At 41.0% G+C, this 22,884-nt stretch overlaps 1 protein-coding gene across 1 annotated transcript; it reads right to left on the minus strand.

Annotated features, from left to right (window-relative positions):
* Positions 1–266: 266 nt before the first annotated feature.
* On the minus strand, positions 267–21,706 carry NRBF2 (nuclear receptor binding factor 2). Its single transcript, XM_005532993.3, has 4 exons — positions 21,564–21,706; positions 10,763–10,847; positions 2,860–2,900; positions 267–1,786 (listed from the first exon to the last, which is right to left on the minus strand). Exons 1-4 carry the CDS (start codon positions 21,615–21,617, stop codon positions 1,070–1,072), a joined length of 897 nt encoding a protein of 298 aa, XP_005533050.1. The 5' UTR covers positions 21,618–21,706; the 3' UTR covers positions 267–1,069.
* Between the last annotated feature and the right edge of the window lie 1,178 nt (positions 21,707–22,884).

The following is a 22,884-nucleotide window of genomic DNA, read 5'->3' on the forward strand; positions in this document are numbered from 1 at the left end:
CACTGTTCCTATGGCTCCTGCTGGGCTGTGCCCCAGCAAATCCATGGAGCTGCTCCGCTGATGCTCCAGCGCTCTGCAGTGCTGGAACCTGGCTGTCAGCCAGGTCACTTCACAGGTAGGCAAGGCCCTCTGAATTCATCCCAGCTTTCTTGAACTTGCTCGATGATGAACATGGAAGCTCATCTGTAGGTGTATCCTAACACTTAGTACAAGTAGTAATTTCTTCTTTGTACTTGGCCACATTTGTACAGATGTAACAGACAGTGTCAAAACACCTTGGTTTTTATTTTCCTATCCTTTTTGAATCAGGTTAAGCTGTAAACAATATATTTTTCAATCAAATACTGTCAGCTATAATTACTTCCATTCATGCATCACTGAAAACAAAAAGGGTATTTTACCTTAAGTATAGATTTTTCATTTTAAACCATGTCACTTTATACAGAAACCAATAGCTAGATTCACTTCACCCTGATTAGTTATGTAAACAGATAACCCCCCCAAAAAAAACCCTCATCAACAGAACGAATAAGTTGGTTCCTTCATAGAATGGAAATTAAAATCTCTTCGACTTGAGGTTAACATGGTCAGGAATATAGAGTGTGGCACATAAATCCATCTAGGAGGTGTATAAATTACACTGTGTCTGAATTAACAGTTATGCATAATGAAATGCACAGTTTAAATTCATGCTAGAAAGCATTTTTCAATATTAAATGGCAGCCAACTGGCCACCATAACAGTTAGGTTCTGCACCATCATTTATGGCATTACAGATAACTATTACATATAGCATACTTAAAAACCCTAAAGGATTGTGTTACTTGAAACATTCTCCAGGCAGTTGTTTGGTTTGAAACATTGGGAGTAAGCTCGCTCTCTTATACCAATTATGGTACCTTTAACTTCCATGAAGTAAATCAGATATGATGTGTATTTCACAGTAACAAAGTTGCTTAATGCCTGTTCTCTGACAGTAGCATTGTTTCCACACTCAGATCACCATTGTCCTGGTGGCTTTCCCTTTTCTCAAATCTGGTTTAACTACATTGAGCACTTTTCCTGGTTTTTAACTATTCATCAGTCCTTTCAGTATATCATCAGAGAGTTCCAGCATTGGGAGTTCAGGGGATGGGATGTCCAGGGGGGGAAGGCTGGGTATTGGAATGTCCTTTGCCTTCCCAGCAGTTGTTGCAAACTTCTGCCAAGTTGCAGCTGAAGAAGCAGATTCTGAGTTCTGCTGCAGACCCCACAACTCTGACTTCTCAACAAAGTCAGTGTCTACATCCAACTCCCTGTCTACTGGAGATTTTTGGAGTCTAGCTCTTTCTGCTTTTAACTGCTTATTCTCTCTCCTTAATCTCTCATTTTCAGATACAAGAGATTCTATGAGCTGCTTCAAATCTGCAATTTTGGTTGCCTGCTCTTCTATTATTGTTTTGTCATCTTTTGGCGCTTTACTCCCAATACATGCTTCTACTGGCTCCTTTTTTTTCTGAAGCAGAAATAAAAGTGTATCTGGGTCCCTGTCAAAGACACCCTGAATATCCTGTGAATGTTTCTCTGTGGAAGAGTTGTATTTCTGAGCAACAGGAACTAGTACATTTTGATCATCAGAGTCTTCAGCAGATGGCTTGTAAGAAGTCTGAAAATGTGCGGCTACTTCCTTGTCAGCACTCTGCTGGGCTTTCAGCTTTTCCTCCCTCTTTGCCCTCTTCCATCTCTCCTGGATGAGAAGTAACTGTTTCATATGACTATCCCTTTGTAATTCCAGTGATAGCTGAGCCTGAGTAAGAACAAGATTAAACAATTTAGTTGGTGATCCCTAATACCACCCAAATATTCACACACATTGAATGTGTGTAAATATTTACATAAACAGCATCACCACATGCCCAAGGGGAGGTGTTTTTTTTATTCAGACATTAAATCCAACAGGAAGTGCTCTCTGCTTGTACGGTGCAACAGATTCAGATACGTCAAATTTATCATAACTACTGGTCTTTTTGTTTGTAAGTCACTGACCAGGCTACAATATCTCTGGGCAGAGGCACCAGTAGTTTAACTGACCTATGACCAACACCAAGAAGAGATTCACTTGGCATGCACTGGCTAAACAATGCAAGCTTTTGTATGCTTCTATGATGGTATCTGTGTAGACATATCAATAACACCCAAAATGAAGCAGCAAATTGCTCCAAGGCCAGGTATGGTCCCAAATGATTCAGCCATTTTTAATGAAGGTGGTGGCACAGCGGTTATTAACTCACCTAGGTGAAAGACCATTTTTCTACAAGAATGACCCATTGGAGCAAAACCAGATGTCTGATCTCCAAGGGTTATTTTATTTCATAATATTGGCTAAATTCAAAGCCTTCTGGTACAAAAGTGCTGAGCAGACTACACTACTACATTCACAGATAAACTTGTGCAATGAATAAGAAAAAGCGTCAGGGCTGTTTTTTCTAGAGCTCCCCTAGTCAGGATGCATTAAACCAAAATGACACACTGTAGATGAGATGCTTGACTTTTTGTCTCAGCAAAATACTAAGTGCCTCACAGATAAAGTTAAATATGACACTAGTTTTGTCACCTACTTGAAGATGTCTGGCAGATTAGAAAGTTGGAGACCCCTTGGATAGGTTAAGATTTCTCTTGACCCTGTTCCACATAAACTTGGAAAAACTCTCTAGGAAGACTGGTATTACCACACTTGTGAAACTCATGGTGCAGTCGCCAAAGGTTCAGAATATTTTGCAGAGGCTAATGCCAAGGAGGGGTGTGGTCAGACACAATGGGACACATGGGCACACCACAAGGTTGTGGCTGGTTCTGGCATCTGCTACATTCTGGTCTTACCTGCTCCGACTGGGTCAGCTTCATCGCATCTGAAAGGTACCCTGCAGGACAGAACATCCATCAGCACTTACGGCACAGCTGAAAAACTTGAACGCTTCCACAAAAGCTAAGAAAGCCTTCAGGCCTGTGTGCTCAATCCCCACAAAAAGGTAGCAGTCTAGAGGCAAAGTATCTACCAAGTTACAGTGGGCTGGAAACATCTGCTGTTTTTCAGAAGTCTGAAAAAATTACTGTAAGACCTTGTAATACACTACACTCTTCCCATGGTATCCTGTTGGCTTGGGTCACTCCAGTTTGTTTTTAGAACAGCAGCAATTTCCAAAAAGACTTTGAGCATACTTTACTAGTACTGAAAATGACAATGTATGAGAAACTCACAACCAAATCTGGAATGATGCAAGACAATGATATAGAATGAACAGACAAAGAAATGCAAGAAACATTCAGTGTATTTTTGGGTTTTGTCTTAGTATATTAAGTTAAAGAAAACAAAAAGTATGCATTTTAGAATGTAAGTACAATTCCTCATCACTCTCAGTAGTCATAAATACCAAAGAAACTGTTAGTTTTTCACTTTATGGGGTTTTCTAGTATTTATGAATGGAGCAAGAACGCCTGGTATCTAGGTTACCATGTTCAGAGCAGCCACTGTGTCTCCACACGAGCCCTGTCACTGATTGTTTCACCAGTTAACACCTCCTTTCTTCTTCTGCCAAGTAGCTGCACATTGTCAGAGAGCTGGGGGACTCCAACACAAAAAATTAAGCAGGACTATTTAAGTGGACAGGTAAATGCACAGAGGAGAGGCTGTCTCTGCAGTGTCAAGGTCTGTGATGCAATCTGATGTTTTGCTTGAGTTCTGGGGAGCTCATCACCTGTTCTTAGCTGCTTTGATGCAGACATTAGGAAAGGGAAGTTTTGTCAGCAAATATTTGTCCTTTACCAACAGGGAAAGCACTGTGACTTTGCATATGAAAGCAGTAAGGAAAATGCAAAGTATAAAGTGAAACTGGCTTACAGCAGGTACACAACTTCAGTCTGTGCTTACCACAAGGTATTTGGCTTCATGTTCAGTCAAGAACTGCCATCACAGTGATAATCACCCCCAATCTAAACAACTTTAGAAATGTCTGACTTTAGCTGCTCATATGAGAAAAATATGTTTTCAAAAGGGTTCTTGATCTGGACTGAAAAATAAACTCACATTTTAAAAATAAAAATTTTGCAAGTAACTAGACATTCTACTTACACAGAATAGCAGAATCTGCTGAGTTGGAAGGGACCAGCATGACCATCAAGGCCAACTCCTGGTCCTGTACAGGACACCCCAAGAATCCCATGTGACCAAGAGTGCTGCCCAAACAGTTCTTGAACCTAAGACAGGCTTGGTGCATGCAAATCTAGAAATTGATTTTAAGAGCTGAAATGTGAGTTGTGACAGCCATAGCTGGCCTATGGCTGCACAGATAATTTGGCCTTGACTGACAGATGCTTACTCAACCAGCTAGCTCATTAGCTCGTTAGAAGTAAAAAAGTCCCTAAACATGTTATTGATAGGCTTCAAGTTCAAACAGGGGATCCCAGCCAATCCCTCTGAAGCACAGATGCACCCATATCATTGGCCAGTGAGTTAGGTGGAGTTTAGATCTTTAACCAATCATGAGTGTAAGAACAGGAAATTTGAAAGCCCTATAAAACGTGGTGCTGGAGAACAAAATCCAGCTGTTGCTGCATGAACACAGTGTGTGCTTGCTGCTTGCCTGACCCTGAAACTGCAACAATTGGTGACGCCAATGTGATCCAACAGCTGCCTCAGAAAGAGTGAGGAGACAGGCGGGGTAGCAGGGAATAGCTGCCTGCAGACTTCGAGCTGCTAAAAGCGGTGAGCAGAGCCGTGGGGCAGCCTGGAGAGCTGCCTGCAACCTTTGAGTTGCAAAGTCCCAGCAGAGAAGAGCAGCATGGAGAGCTGCCTGCAGCCTTTAGAGCTGCTTAGAGGAACAGCATGGAGAGCTGTCTTTGGTCTGGACCTCCTGTAAATAGAAAAAGCCACCAGGAACATGGGAGTGGGGTCTTCGACTCCAAAGGACCCCCTCCTGCAGGTATGGACTTTTTTTCTAAAGAAAAGAGGCATAGAATATGACCAACAGGCTCTACTAGCCCTAATAGTGTGGTGTGTGAGCCATGGATTGGATGGGACCGAAGGGACTGCCCTGGACTTAACAACTAGGGAGTGGGCCAGTATATATTTACAGCAGCCTCCATGGACAACGAGACTGCCATGAATGTTATAAATCTATAGAGGCTTGTGCTGGACTTATTACAACAGCTAAAAAATGAGATGGATGCGAGGACGGCAGAAAGGACATTGCAGGCACTGTCTACTGAGATGCGCAGTGAGAACAGTACACCAGGGGAGGCAGCAGGAGGCATGGATGCCGAGCTGGGCAGTAGGGATTCTGCACAGCCACGCTATGTTTATAGCTTTATAGCAGCACTGGACTTTGCTAGCTGCATAGTTCCCATGGTGACAGAGCACCCTACAGCTCCAACTGCACCTGCGCAGACCACAAGCATTCCAGTGGAGATGGAGGAGCTCCTAGGACAAACATGGATAAAAGACATAACATACACCAGACATGCCATTGCCACTGCCGCTGCTGAGTCCCTGTGGCACTGTAGCTTCCTGTCTGACCCAGCCAAACTGAGCCGCCATCTTGGGGGAGCACTGAACAGCTGCCATGCTGGCACAGAGAGCTGGGGGACAGCGCTCTTCTCCACCTTTCACAGAACACAGCTTTGCTCTCACAGGTACTGCCACTGCTGCTCGGGAGGGGGATGGCACGGACCCAGTCCACACTGCTCCTGCCACCACTGCTGGCAGCTGGTGCAGCTGCCATAGTTTCCGCCCAGCCGGCACCACTGCTGTGGTTCCTGAGACTGGGGTATCCTTCCAGCCAGCCACCACCAGCAAGCGGGTGCTGCAGCTGTGGTCTCTGTCCTTGCCAGGGTTGCTGCCATGGCTCCCTGTGGCCAGGGGATGCTCTGACAGCAAAGCCTCTTTCAACAGAGTGGAGTCACACTCCTACCATAACTCAAACCCAGCACTGCCGCCTTCCAACTGCGCTGCCTAGCGACCATGGCTGAGATCTCTCCTGCTGTGATGAGGGGGGTGTGGCAGACCAGCCAGGTGGATTAAAAGGGCACTGAAACCCCGGAGTAGTGGGCAGGGGTGTCCCAGCCACCACAGCCTCCACAGCTACTCGCTGTGGCAGTGCAGGAGCCCAGCAGGTGGGGCGAGGCTAAGGGAACTACCCACAGAATTAAGACATATTAAAAGGCTCCTCTATTAAAGTCTCTGAACATCGTACACGATAGAAAGTTTTTATAAAAGCAAGTAACCATTCTGATATTGTTTTCTGTGTATGCCTTCTAACTGGTTTGATTCTCATGATAACTTGCAGTACTAAATAATTTTCTTTTCAAATATACCTTAAATTTCAGTTATACTTAAGGATTACAGTTTAACTTAATAATTCTCTCCCATAAAGAACTCACAGTAATTTTCCAAGTTGTTTTTAACCCTCAAAAAAAAGAAAAAAATAAGGTGTTTTGTTGTAGTCCATCAGGGCAAGGGGTTGGCAAGGGACTTTGCCTCAGGCCCTGAGAAGAATCTCCTTAGTTAGGAGATGCCCCCTGAAAAGTTATATGTAAATGTGGCCAGAAAGTTCTATAGTTTCTTTGTTATCATTGGTTAAGATTTTATGCATTATTTTACATATTCCAAGACCCCGGTTTTTATTGGTCCCTTTCCCGCAGACTCCACCCCTACCTTAGTTTGTATAAATTGCTGTAATCCCCTGGTCCTCACCTTTCTAGTGCACCACATACATACCTTCTTCACATTCTTGGTCGTTGTTGCAGTTTATTATTTTCTCCTTATTAAAGTGCTTTTGTTTCAGGTCACTAAATCATGCCCGCTCCTCATTTTATCTCACCAACTAAGGGACCTTCGCACTGACATCCTGAGGAAGCACCTGGTTGTCTAACCCATGCATGGGCTGCTACAGTATTTGTTATCCTCTCTCTAAAATTTTACCGTTTCAGTTATGAGATTTCCAAAACTAAAATTAACTTTTGTTCCCAGTACACACATTTTATTCAAGGATAGGAGCTGCTGACTCATTTTAACTTATCTAAGAATTAATACATCTATAGTAACCCAGCCAGAGTTGCAGGATAAAGCTCTAAAGCTTAGAAAGTTATTGAGGTAACACCAGAAGGAAATCTACTGAATGTGCTTTTAAGACAAAGACCTTTTTATAAAACATAGTAAGTCTGGAATGCTTTCCCTAACTTCCCATAATAAATTGCTTCCAAAAAAGACTCATGTAATACATGTACTCAGACAGTGTTCATAATATTTATCTAAACTTTACCCCCTTATATTTGACTAGACATACTTTGTGATAAATCTAGATAATGGTAACATGACACTTCTATCACCTTCAATTTGATGACCTTTTCTATTATATTTATGCAATTCATATATTTGGTGTCCTTGAATGTCTTATAAAATTCTTAGTATTCCAAACTTATAAATCAAAACACAAGACACACAAGATTGTTGAATTTTACTTTCTATCAACATAACAGAAGTGTTCAGCATAGAGGAAAACTGGATCCTGAATTTATTACAATATTGCCATCTCTAGTTTGCACTGTCTAGAATTTTAATAAGGAAGACACTAGTATGTTACTTTAAAAGAAATTTTTTGCTAAGAAGTGGAGGTGATGCCTTTATTCTAATCATATTGCTAATACCTCCAACCACAATGTTGTAAGGAAAATACACATATGCTTTTCATTGCTTTATACAATTTTTTTTTACATAATTTTATTTCTCTGAAACTTAGCTTGTGGGCCTCTGGGTATGTTCTAAGAGTCTTGTTGAATTTGCTTTAAAGGTATTTCAGACAGCAGGAGTAACATTTTTGCATTTCATTTGGACATAACTCCTAACGCACTCATTTCTTTAAACTATGATTTAAGTTATACAAATGAATGTTTGTTTTAAGTCTACAACTATTATCCAAAATTGAGCTCTGCAAAATGAATACTCTTAGAAGTGCTAATTTAACAATCTTAACAACTGCAGCCAAAACAGATGCTTCATATTCACTTATTTAATAAGGTACCATAAATTAAGGTAAACTGGTATTATTCACACTATGTTTTTTTGGTATTGTGACTTTACAAAGGAATTCTATAAATATAACTGAAGCAAGCAGAGAAGCCTTCACAGAAAAAATTACTTATGACTTTACTTAAATGCCTCAAAAGTCAAATACTTTAAAGGTATGACAAACACAAGGATGTGTCATTCTCAGGATGTGACCTATAAAACCTAACTAAGACACAGAATATTTCCTTTAATAATTCATAATTGGTCTGGTAAATAGTACTTTCAAAAGCAGTTACATACCTCAGTGTGATGGATTAGCATTTAAGAAAACAAAGGAAAACACCTAAGGAAGTTTGGGCTGCTGGAGGCTGATGGGAGTTTTTCTCCTGGCCAATAACTGGCCATTTCTGAGAACTGACAGTAGTTCTGACCATTGAAAAGTGAGATCAACCTGTGAACACCACCTTAAGACCTAAGCCCGGGAATCTCTTTGTCTCTTTGTTTTCCGGCTGGTCCCGCTCCCCCGCAGCCTTGTCTGGCCTAGGGCGGAGGGGCTGAGCTGGACTCAAGCAGCTCCCAGGCAGGAGGGATGAAGACTCTGGGGTGGCAGGAGCCCCTTCCCAGAGGGGCTGAGCCCCTCGCAGGGTTTGTGGAGCCTTCTACAGTGGGCCTGCCAGGCCAGGCCAGGCCAGTCCCTGGTTCGGCTGCAGTTTTTGCTGCTGCTGAGTTTCACCAGAGACTGCTGAATAAGGAGAGAGAAAGCCATTGACCTGCAGTGGGCTGAGACAGTGACTACACTCTCCAAAGCAGCCATGAAAAAAAATCTTCCATTGCAGACAGCTCCAGTTACTGCTCTGGCAGAGATCACAGAACCATCTACAAAGCCTCGGCAAGATTTTAACTCTTTCACTACCCAGATGAGACTTGCAGATTAATCCTTTTTTTTCCAGAGAGAGAAGAGAGAGAGTGATCAACATGTAAAGAGACAACATAAACTATCAAAGACAGTGAAGAAAGGAATTAAGCTTCAGATGGGGGAGAGAAATAAGGAGATGCTTTAATAAGCTGAAATATTCTTTTGCTAAAACTATGGAGATGGACAACAGTGTTCTGAAAAAACTCCTGTAATTCATGACAGAGTATATTGGGGGGAATAGGGTATTTCAAAGTGTGGATTTAAGCAAATGGTGAAGTAGTTGTGATCCTATGAGATGCTGGAACAGAAAAAGAGAAGTGATAATTGTTGAAGATTTATGACCTTTAAGAGGCAAAGAGAAAACTTCTGATTCCAGAGATGTTCACAGAAACAGATGAATAGATGAAGAGAACTTCTGCCTTTGAATAACTCATCCTTAAAATGACACCCATAGACTTATGACCTATAACACACCTGAGTGGTGTGAAATAGGAGGAGAGAACTGATGGCAGAGTTTTCCAGGCGGCTGGCATCAGAAAAATAGAAAGCCATGAGAAAAATGGTTTTCTGGTGAAAAACTCCATAGATTAGCAGAAGAGAACTTCTTTTTCTCTACAAAGACTGATGAAAAGACTATAGCAAAGTTGAGACTATTTTAACCACCAGGTTTCTTTGTTATCATGTAAACAAGAGAATAGTTGTGTGGTAGAGAAAAAGGGTTTCTGGAAGTTTTATTCTGGTTTCTTATTGTTGTAGTTTTATTAATAAAATTTCTTTATTCCTTTTAAGTTTTAAGTCTGTTTTTCTCTTCTTCTAATCCACATCTCACAGCAAGAAATTAGTAAGTTTTCTAGTGATTTTTTAGCTAATGCTTTAAATCCACGATACTCAGTAAACATAAAATGACTCCTACTGCTCTAGGGTATGTTACACCACAGTAGTATTCCCTACAAAGCGCCTTAAAACATATTCCTTTTAAACAGAAAAGGGGGAATGCGTGGTGCTATCTATACCCTAAATCACTTGACACTATTAGAAGGATTTTATATACTTAAAGAGATAAGACTTAAGGATTTTTATCTATTTAAGAATATGAGTCAAAAAACACACACTGGACAAGTTGTTTTCCCTGTTGGTTGCTTTTCCCACAGTTCTGAGGTTGAATTGTTTCTTGTTTATAGAGTTAAGTTGTAAAGTTGTAACTTCTAAGTAATGAGACTGTGGCATGCCAATATGAGAATGTCGATAATCCTGCCTGACAGCTCCTGGGAATGAAGGTAACATCTTCAATTATATGTGGAATACATCACTGGCTGAGAGAGGCTAGGCTGGTCAAGTTTGGTAGAATCGTATGTGTCATCTTGCCGTCCTGTCATTCTAGCTGCAAAGAGCCCTTGCAGAAGGATGACAGAGAACACTTTGCATTTTTAATAAAACAGCAAGGGGTACTGTGACAGCCATAGCTGGCCTATGGCTGCACAGATAATTTGGCCTTGACTGACACTTACTCAACCAGTTAGCTCATTAGTAGTAAAAACATCGCTAAATATGTTATTGATAGGCTGATTTCAAATTCAAACAGGGGACCCCAGCCAATCCCTCTGAAGCACAGATGTACCCATATCATTGGCCAGTGAGTTAGGTGGAGTTTAGATCTTTAACCAATCATGAGTGTAAGAACAGGAAATTTGAAAGCCCTATAAAACGGGGTGCCCAAGAATAAAATCTGGTTGTTGCTGCATGAACACAGTGTGTGCTTGTGGTTTGCCTGTCCCTGAAATTACAACAAGAAATAACCAACTCACCAGCAGCTTTTTTGTGACAGGAAATTGCTTCTTCGTATTTCCCTGCTGCCAACAAGCGGTCTGCTTTTCTGCTTTGCTGGTGAGCCTTAAAATTAAAAAAAGAACATTACATCAATGAGGGTCAACAGATAAACAGTTTACCTGTCTTAAAAGTAACCAGTATATCTGAAAAACCTGTACTGATTCCAGTTCTCAGGCTTTTAGGCTCAGCTCTTCACTCCCTTCCAAGTTTTGTAATTGGACTTCTTTAATCCTACTTTGCAAGAGTCTGTACTGGTAAGAACAGAAGTTTGTTAATACAGCAAAACTGGTGTGTACACAACAAAATACTTTTGAAGTTATTCTTCAGTAAGCACATATTCTCCTTTCGAGGTAGGCATGTACCATAGTCACGTAAAAAGAACATTAGGCCAAAAGAAGTTAATGAGAAGTTGTAAGTATTTTGGACCAATTTACCTGACAGAACGCAAGTTATTTGAATTGTGTTACATCTTACAGTTGATTTGACATTTTCTGCTGCCCCATGCTAAAGACATTTTGCCTCATGTCGAGCAACATGCTTTTTTTTGTCTGCAGCTTAGACCAATTAATGGTAGCAGCACCATTAATTGGTCTAAGCACAGCCATAGTTAAAAGTATCGAAGTCGTGTTGCTGTACAACAGTTAAATCTATACTACTATTTGTAAACCACTAATGTAAACCACCAACACATACTAAGGTTGTTGCTGAAAGCATTTGATGCAAATATTTGCATATGGTCAGTGAGGAACCATTGCATAACCAGCACTGCTACATTTATGAAAGCAAGTCTTTTTTGTCATAACTGCAAGACATGGATTTTCTGGCACTTCGTCCAAGACAAGCTGTGTAATGTGAAAGGCTACAAGCACTAGCTGGAGAGACTGTCCGTTACACACACTGTTCAGGACTTCTTTACTACATGTTGAGTTTGAAGTAAACAGACATCAGGTAATGATACCTACACAGTACTGATATTAACATCCATTTAAAATACAAGTCCCAAAATGCAGGCCAGTTTGTCATTTTTGCCTGCCAAGTGGAGTTATGCCCTAGAGTATTATAGTAAATTTAGCTTTCTACCACAGTCTTAGCAGCTCTGACACCACAGAAGAGAATGACTTGTATAGAAAACACCTGTTTGGGCAACAGCTGTTCTTAAGCAATCCCTAACAGTTACATCACTCCATGAAGACATCTGGCTTTCTTAAAACTGATTTCATATGCTAATATGTTGTCTTCTTGAAAAACCTAAAACACAATTCCTTGATTCTTGACAAGAAATATTCTTTGTTATATTCTTTATTTCTCACCTTCACTGAACCCTCAGAGCATTATCAGCATTTCCCATTTCTTCTACCCTCAGGTTCAATAATCTCAGAAGAGGAACTGTTTTCCTATTGCAATATCATCTGTTTTATGGCCTTTTTCTATGGACTCCTACAAATGACATATGCCAGAAAGATAATTATTTCCCGTTGATATGAACAAACAGTATCAGCACAGATAGAGCCATCTACTTGGTTATTCCTGGCAGCTTGTCCCATTACAAGTTAGCTATGTCATGGACATAGAAACACCTCAGCTTGTTCTTTGCAAAATAATTTTTTAGTAAATTAGTATTGATACAGCTGCTTCTGCAAACTGCATGGGCAGGTCTTAAAAAAACAGGGGAAGATGAAATAGAATAACCAGGGACAGAATAGCTAAGATGGCAATTCAACAAGTCAGACGACAAGTTCCATTTACTAGTTTCTACATATAAGAATTTGAGTCCCATTGTTTTCAAAGATTATTATTCATGTTTTAAACTTCTGGAGTATGATCTTATTCAAATCACTAAAGCACATGCAGAACATCTGAGGACATTCAGTTCTTATTTGATTGAGAAATTATTTTCATTCTCAACTTCCAGTGAAGCTGAAGAGAGTGAAGAAGTTGTTAATGTGAATAAAATTAGGAAAGCAACAGTCCATAGATGCAGGCAAAAACAAAACCTAAGGTCCTCTGATGACAAGGTCACAATGCCTTTCTTGCTCTTACATCGAAATATACGTATCAGGCCATCTTACTCTGATGTAACAGACTTCCCAATGGAAACAATAGGAGTCACACCAGAAAAAAAGTCAGTTTTAAGCACAGCCCTCTGTGAGAAAACTAGTTGTTTTGCAATCAGTCATAGGCAAGGAATTCCTCTTTTCCTATCTTTTCCTGACAGGTTGATAAGAAAATACTTGCTCATTTATTCTAACCCATGTTTATTCCAATTAATTGACTGTGGAAGGACCAAGGAATTTCTCCCACTTTCACAGTAGCTTATTTATCAACAAGCAATTTGAAGAAAGTAGTGGTGCTGTTTCCTAGCAGCAAGGTATGAAGCTGCAACGGAAGTATTTGGATGCTTACTAGCCATTATCAAGGATGAGCTTCTACATCTTGTCTACTCTGATGGCTTCTAGTGCTCAGTTACACTCAGCCATGCAGCTTCCAACTATTGTTAGCATATCAATTTTGAACTCACAGTGGCCTGTATCCCATTATAAAACCAGCAATGGAAGAACTGTTGCTCCTGTTATAAAGAGAAGATTACTCGCAAGTTTATCCTTGGTCTGATGTCATGCTAGAAGGTGTTTACACAACAGCTCTGGAGCTGAAATGCTGGCTCCCAGCAGATTCAAGCCGTATTGCTTCGACTTTGGTCTTGCTGCTGTCATTACAGAAACACCTGCTGCTTGACTGTGTTTATAGATCTGATTTCTCTGTCCTCTTCACTTGCGGTGCTGGAAATTAATGTAGGATGAGGTGTAAGAATAATTATAATTTACCAAGCTATAGAACTGAAAAGGGGAAGCAGGTTGACAACTACTTTCAGATGTCCCTCCCAATCCTCATGAGCAAGAATTCCCAGTAGGCAAATGGACAGATATAACAACTTGACTCTTGTAAAAGGAAGCAGGTGTGAGTGAAGGATGGCTAAGCTAAAAAGTTTCCTCACCTTGCTCCAATATATTTGGTTCTTAAGGGATTGGTGTAAGCCTTACTGTGTGACTTGAAGCACTCTGGACTAACTGCAAAGGTAAGACAGAATTTTTACACATACTTTCTAAATGTAGTTGAAATGTTGAGGGATGACACTTGCTTTATAGTAAGTTTGTACTGCTGTTCTAGGGGAGTGTTCTTATTTGATCTTTCTACCTGAATAGCCCAAATCATTACCTATGTAATCTCTGAACAGCAGAATAAACCCCAATCAAACAATCCTCTAGAACAGCAATGTCTCCTCTTTACCTATACCTTTCTTTAACCAAAATTTAACACTCCATTTCTTTGTTAGTTTTTTTGTTTTCTTCCCACTATAAACTAGATAATGATGTGATTTCAGGTGGTGAGAAATGAAGCCATAATGCTGTTCCCTCAAAGGAAAAAAACAAATGTTTTCTTTCTAGACAGCATACTGTTAAAATTTAAAGGACTACCACAGTATGATCCTGGCTCAGGTTGCCGGGATAAAGAGGGAAAGCTGCTACTCTTTCCTACAATTCTAGTTGATAGCTAGCTACTGTGGAAAGAAGCGTAACAGGGAAAAACCTGTTTGATTCAACAGTATTTCTAAAAGGCAGATATAGTACTACTAATTTTCAAATAGAATAGGCCTACTACCCTCTCCTAAGAGCAGTCATTTGCAACAGTGCTCCTGTAGATCAGAGACAGGTATGCTTTGTTTTTCCTCTCTTCCACTAATGGGAACAGCTTTTCACTGGACAAAGCCTTGCACAAGATGCTAAGCTTACAGCTTTCTTCGTGTATTACAAAGGACTCACCAGAAAATGATGTATTTTAATGTGATTATGGAGCATGGATTACAGTGCCTTACTTAAAATGACAAAGTCAGGGAAAATACAGCTGCTAAAATGATGTGGCCTGTTGAAAGCTTAACTGCAAAGAAGTTTCTGTTTGTAAATGTTTTAAGTGAATCCACTGTTTGATGCTGCTATCATCTATTTTATATTATAGACTGTGCATGCCAGGTATTCTTGCCAGAAAAGATTAATACCAGTGCCCTCTTACTGCTGAAAACAAAGAGGAAGGTTTTTTTTTGAGAAATGAAGAATCTATTTTAGGATTTGTTTCCTTAAGGATATAGGTCTGATTTCTATTTTGAACAGTCAAAGCACACACTGCATTGCGTCTCTATTATCCAGAAGAGTGCTCAGTGTTTTTCATGTGGGTGTGTACAGCAGCAGGCCACAAAGGGTGGGATGAGGTGGTGCACAATGGTTCTCCCTTCCCCACACGCACTCTGTCAGAGGCTACACCTATAGAAGCCCCTTTCAAATCCATTCTTACCAGGAAATAGCAAATTTAGAAAGGTTTGAATGTGTATGTCCTCATATACAGTGAAAAAATGTAATTAAGGTAAAATACAAGTGCAAAACTTGATCTGAGAGGTCCAAAAATAAACTGTGGCTATCTATTTAGTTAAAAAAGTACAACCTTGATCAGGGTGACTATGGAAAATTCTTGTATTTACTGGCAGCTGCACTAAAAATAAAAATAATAAGGAGAAATACTGTAACTTATGCTAAATAATGAGAATATATTTGCAGTAAAACTAAAGAAATAGTAACTCTGTAGCTTTACCAAGAGAAGCAAGCCCCCATTTTTAAATACTTGTATTCTGTAGAGAAAGATGACTAAAGATCAACAAAAAAGTGGCAGAACACATTGTGGCTGTTCAACCAAGACCACTAGTCACATGTCAGCTCAATTTTCTGTTTTTGAAAGCCTGTATTTAATAAAGTTGACAGAACAATGATTCAGCTATGTAAATTATAGATCAGTGTTTCTATAAAACAAAACAAGTATGTGACACAACCATGAGAAAGTTAATGTTGAGAATACAGACTTCTCACTCACTTTGTATTGAATTGTAAAGATGTTAAAGTTCAACTTGCATGAAAGCAATAGCATTAAACTTCAAATATATGGGCAGACAAGCAACCAGTTGTTTAGGTAACCCCTATAACAGACTGAATAGCTCTAATTGACTACACGTGTGTTCCCAACCTATTCCAAGATTCAAATAAAATGGTTAGTCTGAGTTCTTCACTATGCAAATGCAATTAAAAGCTCAGGAATTAACCCAGCTTGCATTCATACTGCTCAGGTTAGGTGGAGTCTTCAAAACCCCATACAGGCAGAGGTGTAGCCCTCTCTGTGATCACCTAAACCTTCATTAAGGCATGGTATTCTTTTACCTATTGCATAGTCAAATCAACCTCATTTGGTTCTTTTTCATCCTTTTTATCATATTTTCATCATATTTAGTATGATAAAACCACTAATGCTTCAACTTGTTTTTCAGAGCCATTTTCAGACTCACAGAATGAATTAGGTTGGAAAAGACAGTGAGATAGAGTTCAACCTGTGACTGAACACCACTGTGTCAACTAGACCATAGCACTGAGTGTCATGTCTAGTGTTTCCTTATCCAGGGACAGTGACTCCACCACCTCCCCAGGGCATTTTGTGTGCCTACGGCTCTCAGCTGCTCTGGCAATGTTCTTGTCCCCATATATAATGTGTCACAGCTGGTACTAGACAGGTCGTGCTAACTGCAGGTTACAACTTGAGAACCGTTCCATTGCTCTGATAAATAAAACCAGTCTGGGCTTCTTATATACCCCTAAACCACAAGACTCAAGCTGTTACAGCACTGAGCTACCTCTCAACAGGAGCATCTGAACCATTACAACAAATTGTCCAGTAGACAAGCTTCTAAGTGCTACAATTTCAAAACAAGTGGGGCAGAAAGGCTTCAGCTGTGCCTTCAGTCTGTCTCACTAAGCTTCTCTGACAAGGCTTCATTTATGTCTTAAAAACTGCTGGTCATGCTTACTCAGAGCTGAACTCTGTGCCTTGATGACAGGAATGTAATGCCAGTGTGACACAGCAGAAAGGCACTGCTGGTAGGTACCCAAACAGCACAAGCACAGTGAGGAAATAATACCTGTCAACCACCCATCACTTAGCTAATTACGTTCTTAACTGGGAGCTGCTGCAAATTGTTTTATGTGCCACAAGAAACAGTTTTGTGCTGTTCTTTTACAGCAGTTACATGCCTGCACACAATATTGTACAGCTTTTCCAAGGTGGCTATTACTGATCTGGCTGTTCAGCTGAGTATCTGATGCACCTCCAGTCACTTTACTCAGATATGCTGCTGTCTCTGTGGATTCACATCTTTCAGTTCTCCCACCACTGTGGTAAAAACAGACTTTGTGTTAGGCATGTCTGTCTAGTGATAGACATGCTCTTTTGTTACCGCACAAGCTTGCTCTCTCTAATTTGAGTTCAGAATTGAGAGCATCTGCCTTTTTTTTTTGTTTCATTTTACACTGGAAGATCAAGTATAGCAGCTGTCAGGTTAAGATTGAAAAAAAAAATAAAACAAAGAAAACAAATGGGGTCCCATGGATGTTTCTGTAGATTAGCATAATATTCCTGGTTTTCCAATTAAAATAACAGAAGTACAGGCTGGCATTGTCTCAAACACATTAGCATGTGTGGCTTAAATTTTTTGGTCTCTAGTGAACTTTCATAGCTGTTTTCTATTTTCACCTCCTACACTTCCATATTGCATATTTATTCTGCTTGTTACTTGGATGTAGTATTACCTCACTTTGAAATAATTCATTAAAGTAAACCATTAACTGGCTTGCACTGGAATGGCTGCTACCGATGACTAGCAGCATTAATATTATAACCTTTCATTGTATGAGATTCTTGGAATACACATTTCACACTATTCTCACTCCAGCTACTGGCCTGTGCTTTCTGGTTTTCACTAAAACAGCAGCTCTTCAAGCTTGCTCCTTTATGCTTCAGGAAACTCAGAGGTGATAGTCACCAGATTTTGGACTGTATAAACCATACAAATACTACTACCTTGCAGGAAGAATACAAGGTAGATGTGGTATGGTTCCTTAGCTACAGGACAATACTGAGCTGTTAAAGTACAATCTGTAGAATTATGAAGTCCTGCGCGTCAAACTCTGTTTATGGCTAGTCTCTTCCTGAGGTCAATACTATTTGCTTCACTTTCACTGTGTTACTTCCAAGCTTCTGATGGTCAGCAGTGTGTGGCTGTGCTTCTTAACTTGTAACTGTTGCTCCTACACTAAGGGTAAAATTATGGCTGGATGTGAGATCAAAATTCTTTGCCTAAATCAGATGGCAGTAGGAACTGCCCCTACAGCAAGCAGCAGAGAAGCTCTCAAGATGCTTTGTAAAAACATGCAGTGTTCATAGACTTATCTTCATGCTTTTACAGTGTAAGTTTTAATTTGTAAAAAGACTGTTGAGATGTTTTTGGGTCTGGATTATGTGTGAAATAAGTAATCAGCTGGGTTAGGTACTTGTTATATGGCTGCCTTCTTGTGCAGGGACTGCAGTTAGCTCATGCTGGTTTTAAGTTCCATGGCATAACCTAAAAATTTTATTTGTGAGGTTGAAGAAGACTCAGTTCCATAAAGATATAATTTTAGGGAAATATATCTTTCAGAAGTTTCATAAAAAGAGCATAATTGAAGCTAGGGAAATATAAGATATGGCAGTAAAGTGTAAGAGGTGGGATGTGATTTTCTGTTGTTGGAGGTTTTTTTTGGTTGTTTGGATTTTTTGTGGTCAGACCAACTGGCCAGCAAAATCAGGGTAGTACCCATGCTTTCCAGTAACTAAGACTAGATGCTCCAATCCACAATTAATGGACAGTTTTTACCAGACAAAGCAAGATTCAAGTACTGTGGTAAATTCTAATGAAAAGCCTTAACTGATGAAAAATTAGTTTTGTGAAAATTGGCAAGCTGTGATATATTGGAAGAGGGAAAATATCTTGTGTTTAAGCCATTGATAGCAGTTAAATAAGAGTCATGATTACTGTATCCAAAATAATATTTTAGTTTATGTGTTGGGTGATTTGGTGTCTTTGGTTGGTTTTCCTTTTTTTTGGGTATCTTTATTTTCTTCACTGGCATATCTGGAAAAAGTTGTGCTTTTCCAATTCACAGGAACTAGATTTAGGTAAGAGAATAAATTTATGGGAAAAGAGAATGCAATAGGTATCAAAAACTTAAGTGAACAGTCTTATTTTGGAGGTTGGCACCTTCCCTGAATGTTGTTGTCAATCCGAAGCTCCACAGCAGAGAGGGGTTGTGCACAGAAGAGCTTTGCAAAACTCTAGTTACTCTTTCCTGTTCACGTCCTTGTAAAAATATAAGCATGTTCTAACCATGGTAGCGTACCCATGGTACCCATTCAACCCTCTTAAGATAAAGAGTTTCCATGGTGCTTGACAACCTGAAAGGACATGCCACTTTTCTGTATATGATGATCCATGACTACATTGCAGAGCAGTTTCAAGTAAAGTTTTTGTATTTCAGGACACTCAGACGAAAGGAACATATTCACAGGCAAATTCATAATTTTGTGTATGAAAGCATGTCAAGCAACTCTTTCTCCTGTATCATCCATTACACAGAAGTGTCTTGACACTTGTCAGCTTGGAGATAGACAGGCACAGTAACTGCACACTCCTGTTGTGGTCGCAAGGTCATAAAGCAGGCTTTAGTCACAGTCGTGTCACTCCTACAATCCTTCTAAGTGGTCTCAGTAAGAAACATTACTGACTAGTGAAATTGCCAAAAAAGTGGCAACTTTCAGACATTTACTGAATATACAATTATAATATTCTCTTTAGAATCTGATTACTCATTATTATACTAATGTCCTAGGGTAACTTTATGATGCGTGTATCCCCAGTCATCTGTTCTGTTTATGCTGGATATTAAGTTCTGCACCTTTAAGACCAGTAACATGAGCAAAGGTGGGCAGGGGGGAAAGAAGCACACTGTTTTCAGAAACTGTACTTGTTCCCACACATTCCTGCTCCTGGACTGTGTTGTCTGCAGCACAGACAGCGGGAGAGAGCTCTCCTTTGCTTTTTAGTTATTTAAGTTTTTTTTTTTTTTAGCTAGCTGAGGCAGAGAAGTTCCCCAGACTGTGGCTTTTCTTCTTCTTGGAACTAATTAGCCCTGCTCTGGACTGAAAACCCAGCAAAACACCAGGAGCTCATGTCTGTGGCCCCACTGGGGCCCAGGATGCAGCATTTTCCAGTGCAGGTGGGACTGATAAGCAGGAGGGACTGAGTGAGCCGAGCTACACCCCATGACAAGGACTTTCTGAATTTTCCATCTCTTCAGAAAAGCAAGAGGTTTTATTTTTTAATATTATTTATTATGTTTGTGAATACTTTGCTTATAAAATAGTTTTTTCTACTTTTCTCCAAGGAAATATTTTCTTGAACCAGTAAGGCGAGAGGCCACTTGAACCTGCTTTCTAGAGGGACCTCTTTGGAAGTTTCCTCCCAAATTTGCCCTAAACCAGAACAACTAGATCTACTTTTTAAAAAGGCTTTTACAGTATCTGTGAAACAGCTTAGTTTATCCCTCCTGTATTAACATGCTGTAAGTTTGCCTGACTTTAACCCTATCATATCAACTGGTTACAAGGGATTTCCTATTTCCTGCTGTTCCTTATTTAGTCTTTCAGTAGACAGAGTAAAAAGTGAGACAGTATGATACTGACATACCCAGAGTGGTTCTGCACCATTGTGGAACCTACAGACCATCTTCCTACTACACTGTCAGCTGCAATTCCATGGGTGGTCTGCAATGACAGTTGTATAAGTCTTCCTGAAACTAGGGAGAGCAATCCAGAAAATACCTGACTGACCCTGTAGGCAAGGATGTGTCAAGGTTGGCACCATCCTAGCATAAATAATCTTTGATTAAAACCTAAACTGACAAAAGTCTCTGAGGTTTGCATGGCAATGTCTAAACAATTCCTGGATCAAACTCATTCCTGGAAGCAATATAGCTGTATTCCCAGTGTGCTGCCTCTGGCTAACTGGACTGCTGGACTGCTTGTTTTCTAAGGGAATGATCTGTGTATCACCACATAGCCATGATACAGCTTTGGTAAAACCCACAAGGCAGCAGAGAATTAACTCTTCTTGACCTAGATCTTGTCTATGGGACAGAGACCTGCCAATTTAGACTATTTAACATCTGATCAGCATTTGTGAGGAAGCGTTTTTCAGACCATCTGTGTTTCAGTTCAGGTTCCTTAGAAATTTAATCTAAGCAGAGCAATTTAAGAGATTTAAGGTTTTAAAGCATTTCACCTTCTGAAACTAAAGGATGCACTTAGCCAGTACTAGGCCCTGGCAAGCCTCTAAATCTCTTGAAATTCTCATGGATATGGCCTGTGTCATCTAGACGTTTCCTCTAGACGCTTCCTTCTTAAACTTCCCTTGTCCCTCGCTTTTGCAACGCGATGCCCCCGCACACCCTTCCAATCTAAACATACCACGACAAGCACCCTTGGGTAGTTCCCCTCTCGCCGCGCTCCTGGGCACGGAGCAGCGTTGTCTCCGGCGGGACCGGGGCGAGCGCACCCCCTTCTCTCCCCGAAGCCGCCTCCGGCGCGGGACGGCCGCTGGGCCCCGCTCCCGTCCGGCCAGGGCCTGACCTGAGCAGGTGTTTAGGAAGAAAGAACAGCGACAAGAGCCCCTTCTTCTGTTCAGGTCGCGTCTCTCCGTCCGGTTACCTAGGGGTAGGAGCCAAGACGTGTCTCCCTCTCCCTGCTGTCTGAGCGGCGGGAGCAGCGGCGGCACCGGCAGACCCGACGCGCCCCCCCTTCCCCTCCACTCCCCGCGCTCACCAGATTGAGGGGCCCCTCCATCACTTCCATGGGCGGCGGGGGCTGTGGGCACATGGGCGAGGGGTGCTCGCCGGTGTCCCCGGCCCGGCTCGTCGCGTCCCGGCCCCAGCACGGGTTGTAAACACGGCGGCCGCTTCCGCCCTGCCCGCGAGAGCCAGGCGCCGCCTCGCGAGACTACGGGGCCGCGTCGCCGGGGCAACGGGCACCGCGCGCGCTTCCCGCCCTGAGGGCAGGACGGGGTGTTTGTTGGGACGCCAGGAATAGAGAGGGGTTTGCTCGCCATTCCCATAAGAGTGTGCCAGTCAGCGAGGGTGAAGAAAAATAAGGAAAAGCATCACCTTCTTTGCTTCTTGGAGAAGTTAAACCCTAAAATGGTGAAGAAAAAAATAAGAGAAAAGGAAATCTTAGAATCATAGGATATGCTGAGTTGGAAGGGACCCATCAGGATCATTTAAGTCCAATTCCTGGCCCTGCACAAGACACTCTTAAGAATCACACCACACGCCCAAGAGCTTTGTCCAAATGCTCCTTGAGCTCTGTCAAGTTTGGGGCTGTGACCACTTCCCTGGGGAGCCTCTTCCAGTGCCTGACCACCCTCTGGTGGAAGACTTTTCCTAAACCTCCCCTAACTCAGCTTCATGCCATTTTCTCGAGTCCTGTCACTGGTCATAAGAGTGAAGAGATGAATGCCTGCTCCTCTGTTTCCTCTCATAAGGATGTTGCAGACCACAATGAAGGCCCTCCTTTGTCTCCTGCAGGCTAAACAGACTAGGTGACCTCAGCCACTCCTTGGGCATTGCTGCTTATGATGTTGATTTAAAGTATTTCAGCATTAATGGTTGTTCTGTAAGGATAATTAATCTTACAGAGAGATTTCTAATCTGAGTTTGTGGACATGTAAGTACATTTATCTCAACTTTAGTGTGGCTTTTGACAATTTCCTGTAACATCTCTGTATAGGAAGTGTGAAAAACGAGGTTCACATAATTTTTATAGAATTTAGAAGTTTAATAAAAAAGACAATTAGGAGAAAAAAATAAAGTAAAATATACAGATACAGCCGGGTGTCTCTGCATTCAGCCAAGAGAGCACCCCTTACTGACAAAGGATTGTCCCTTAAAAACAGAATCCTACTACATATCCATAAATTCTCATACATATTCATACATTCTTTTTAGGATCTTTGGTATTCTTCTGTTTAGTTTTCTCTTGCCCCCTTCCCAATAGATCAATCCTCTTGGTGCCATCGAGATTTACATTCCCTGATACCAGAAATGCAATAAATTCTACCCCCAGAGTTCTGCTCACTGCTGTCTTCATC

This window comes from Pseudopodoces humilis, chromosome 9 (genome assembly GCF_049639895.1).
Source record: "Pseudopodoces humilis isolate 2021_Gansu_Grassland_sample_001 chromosome 9, ASM4963989v1, whole genome shotgun sequence".
NCBI classification, from domain to species: domain Eukaryota; kingdom Metazoa; phylum Chordata; class Aves; order Passeriformes; family Paridae; genus Pseudopodoces; species Pseudopodoces humilis.

Excerpts from the sequence above, each read along its gene's own strand:
- NRBF2 (XM_005532993.3), bottom strand. The coding sequence starts at position 21,617 with ATGTGCCCACAGCCCCCGCCGCCCATGGAAGTGATGGAGGGGCCCCTC. Across the intron at positions 10,848-21,563 it reads TGGAGGGGCCCCTCAATCTG|GCTCACCAGCAAAGCAGAAA; the intron begins GTGAGCGCGGGG and ends TTTAATTTTAAG. Across the intron at positions 1,787-2,859 it reads AGCTGACCCAGTCGGAGCAG|GCTCAGCTATCACTGGAATT; the intron begins GTAAGACCAGAA and ends GTTCTTACTCAG.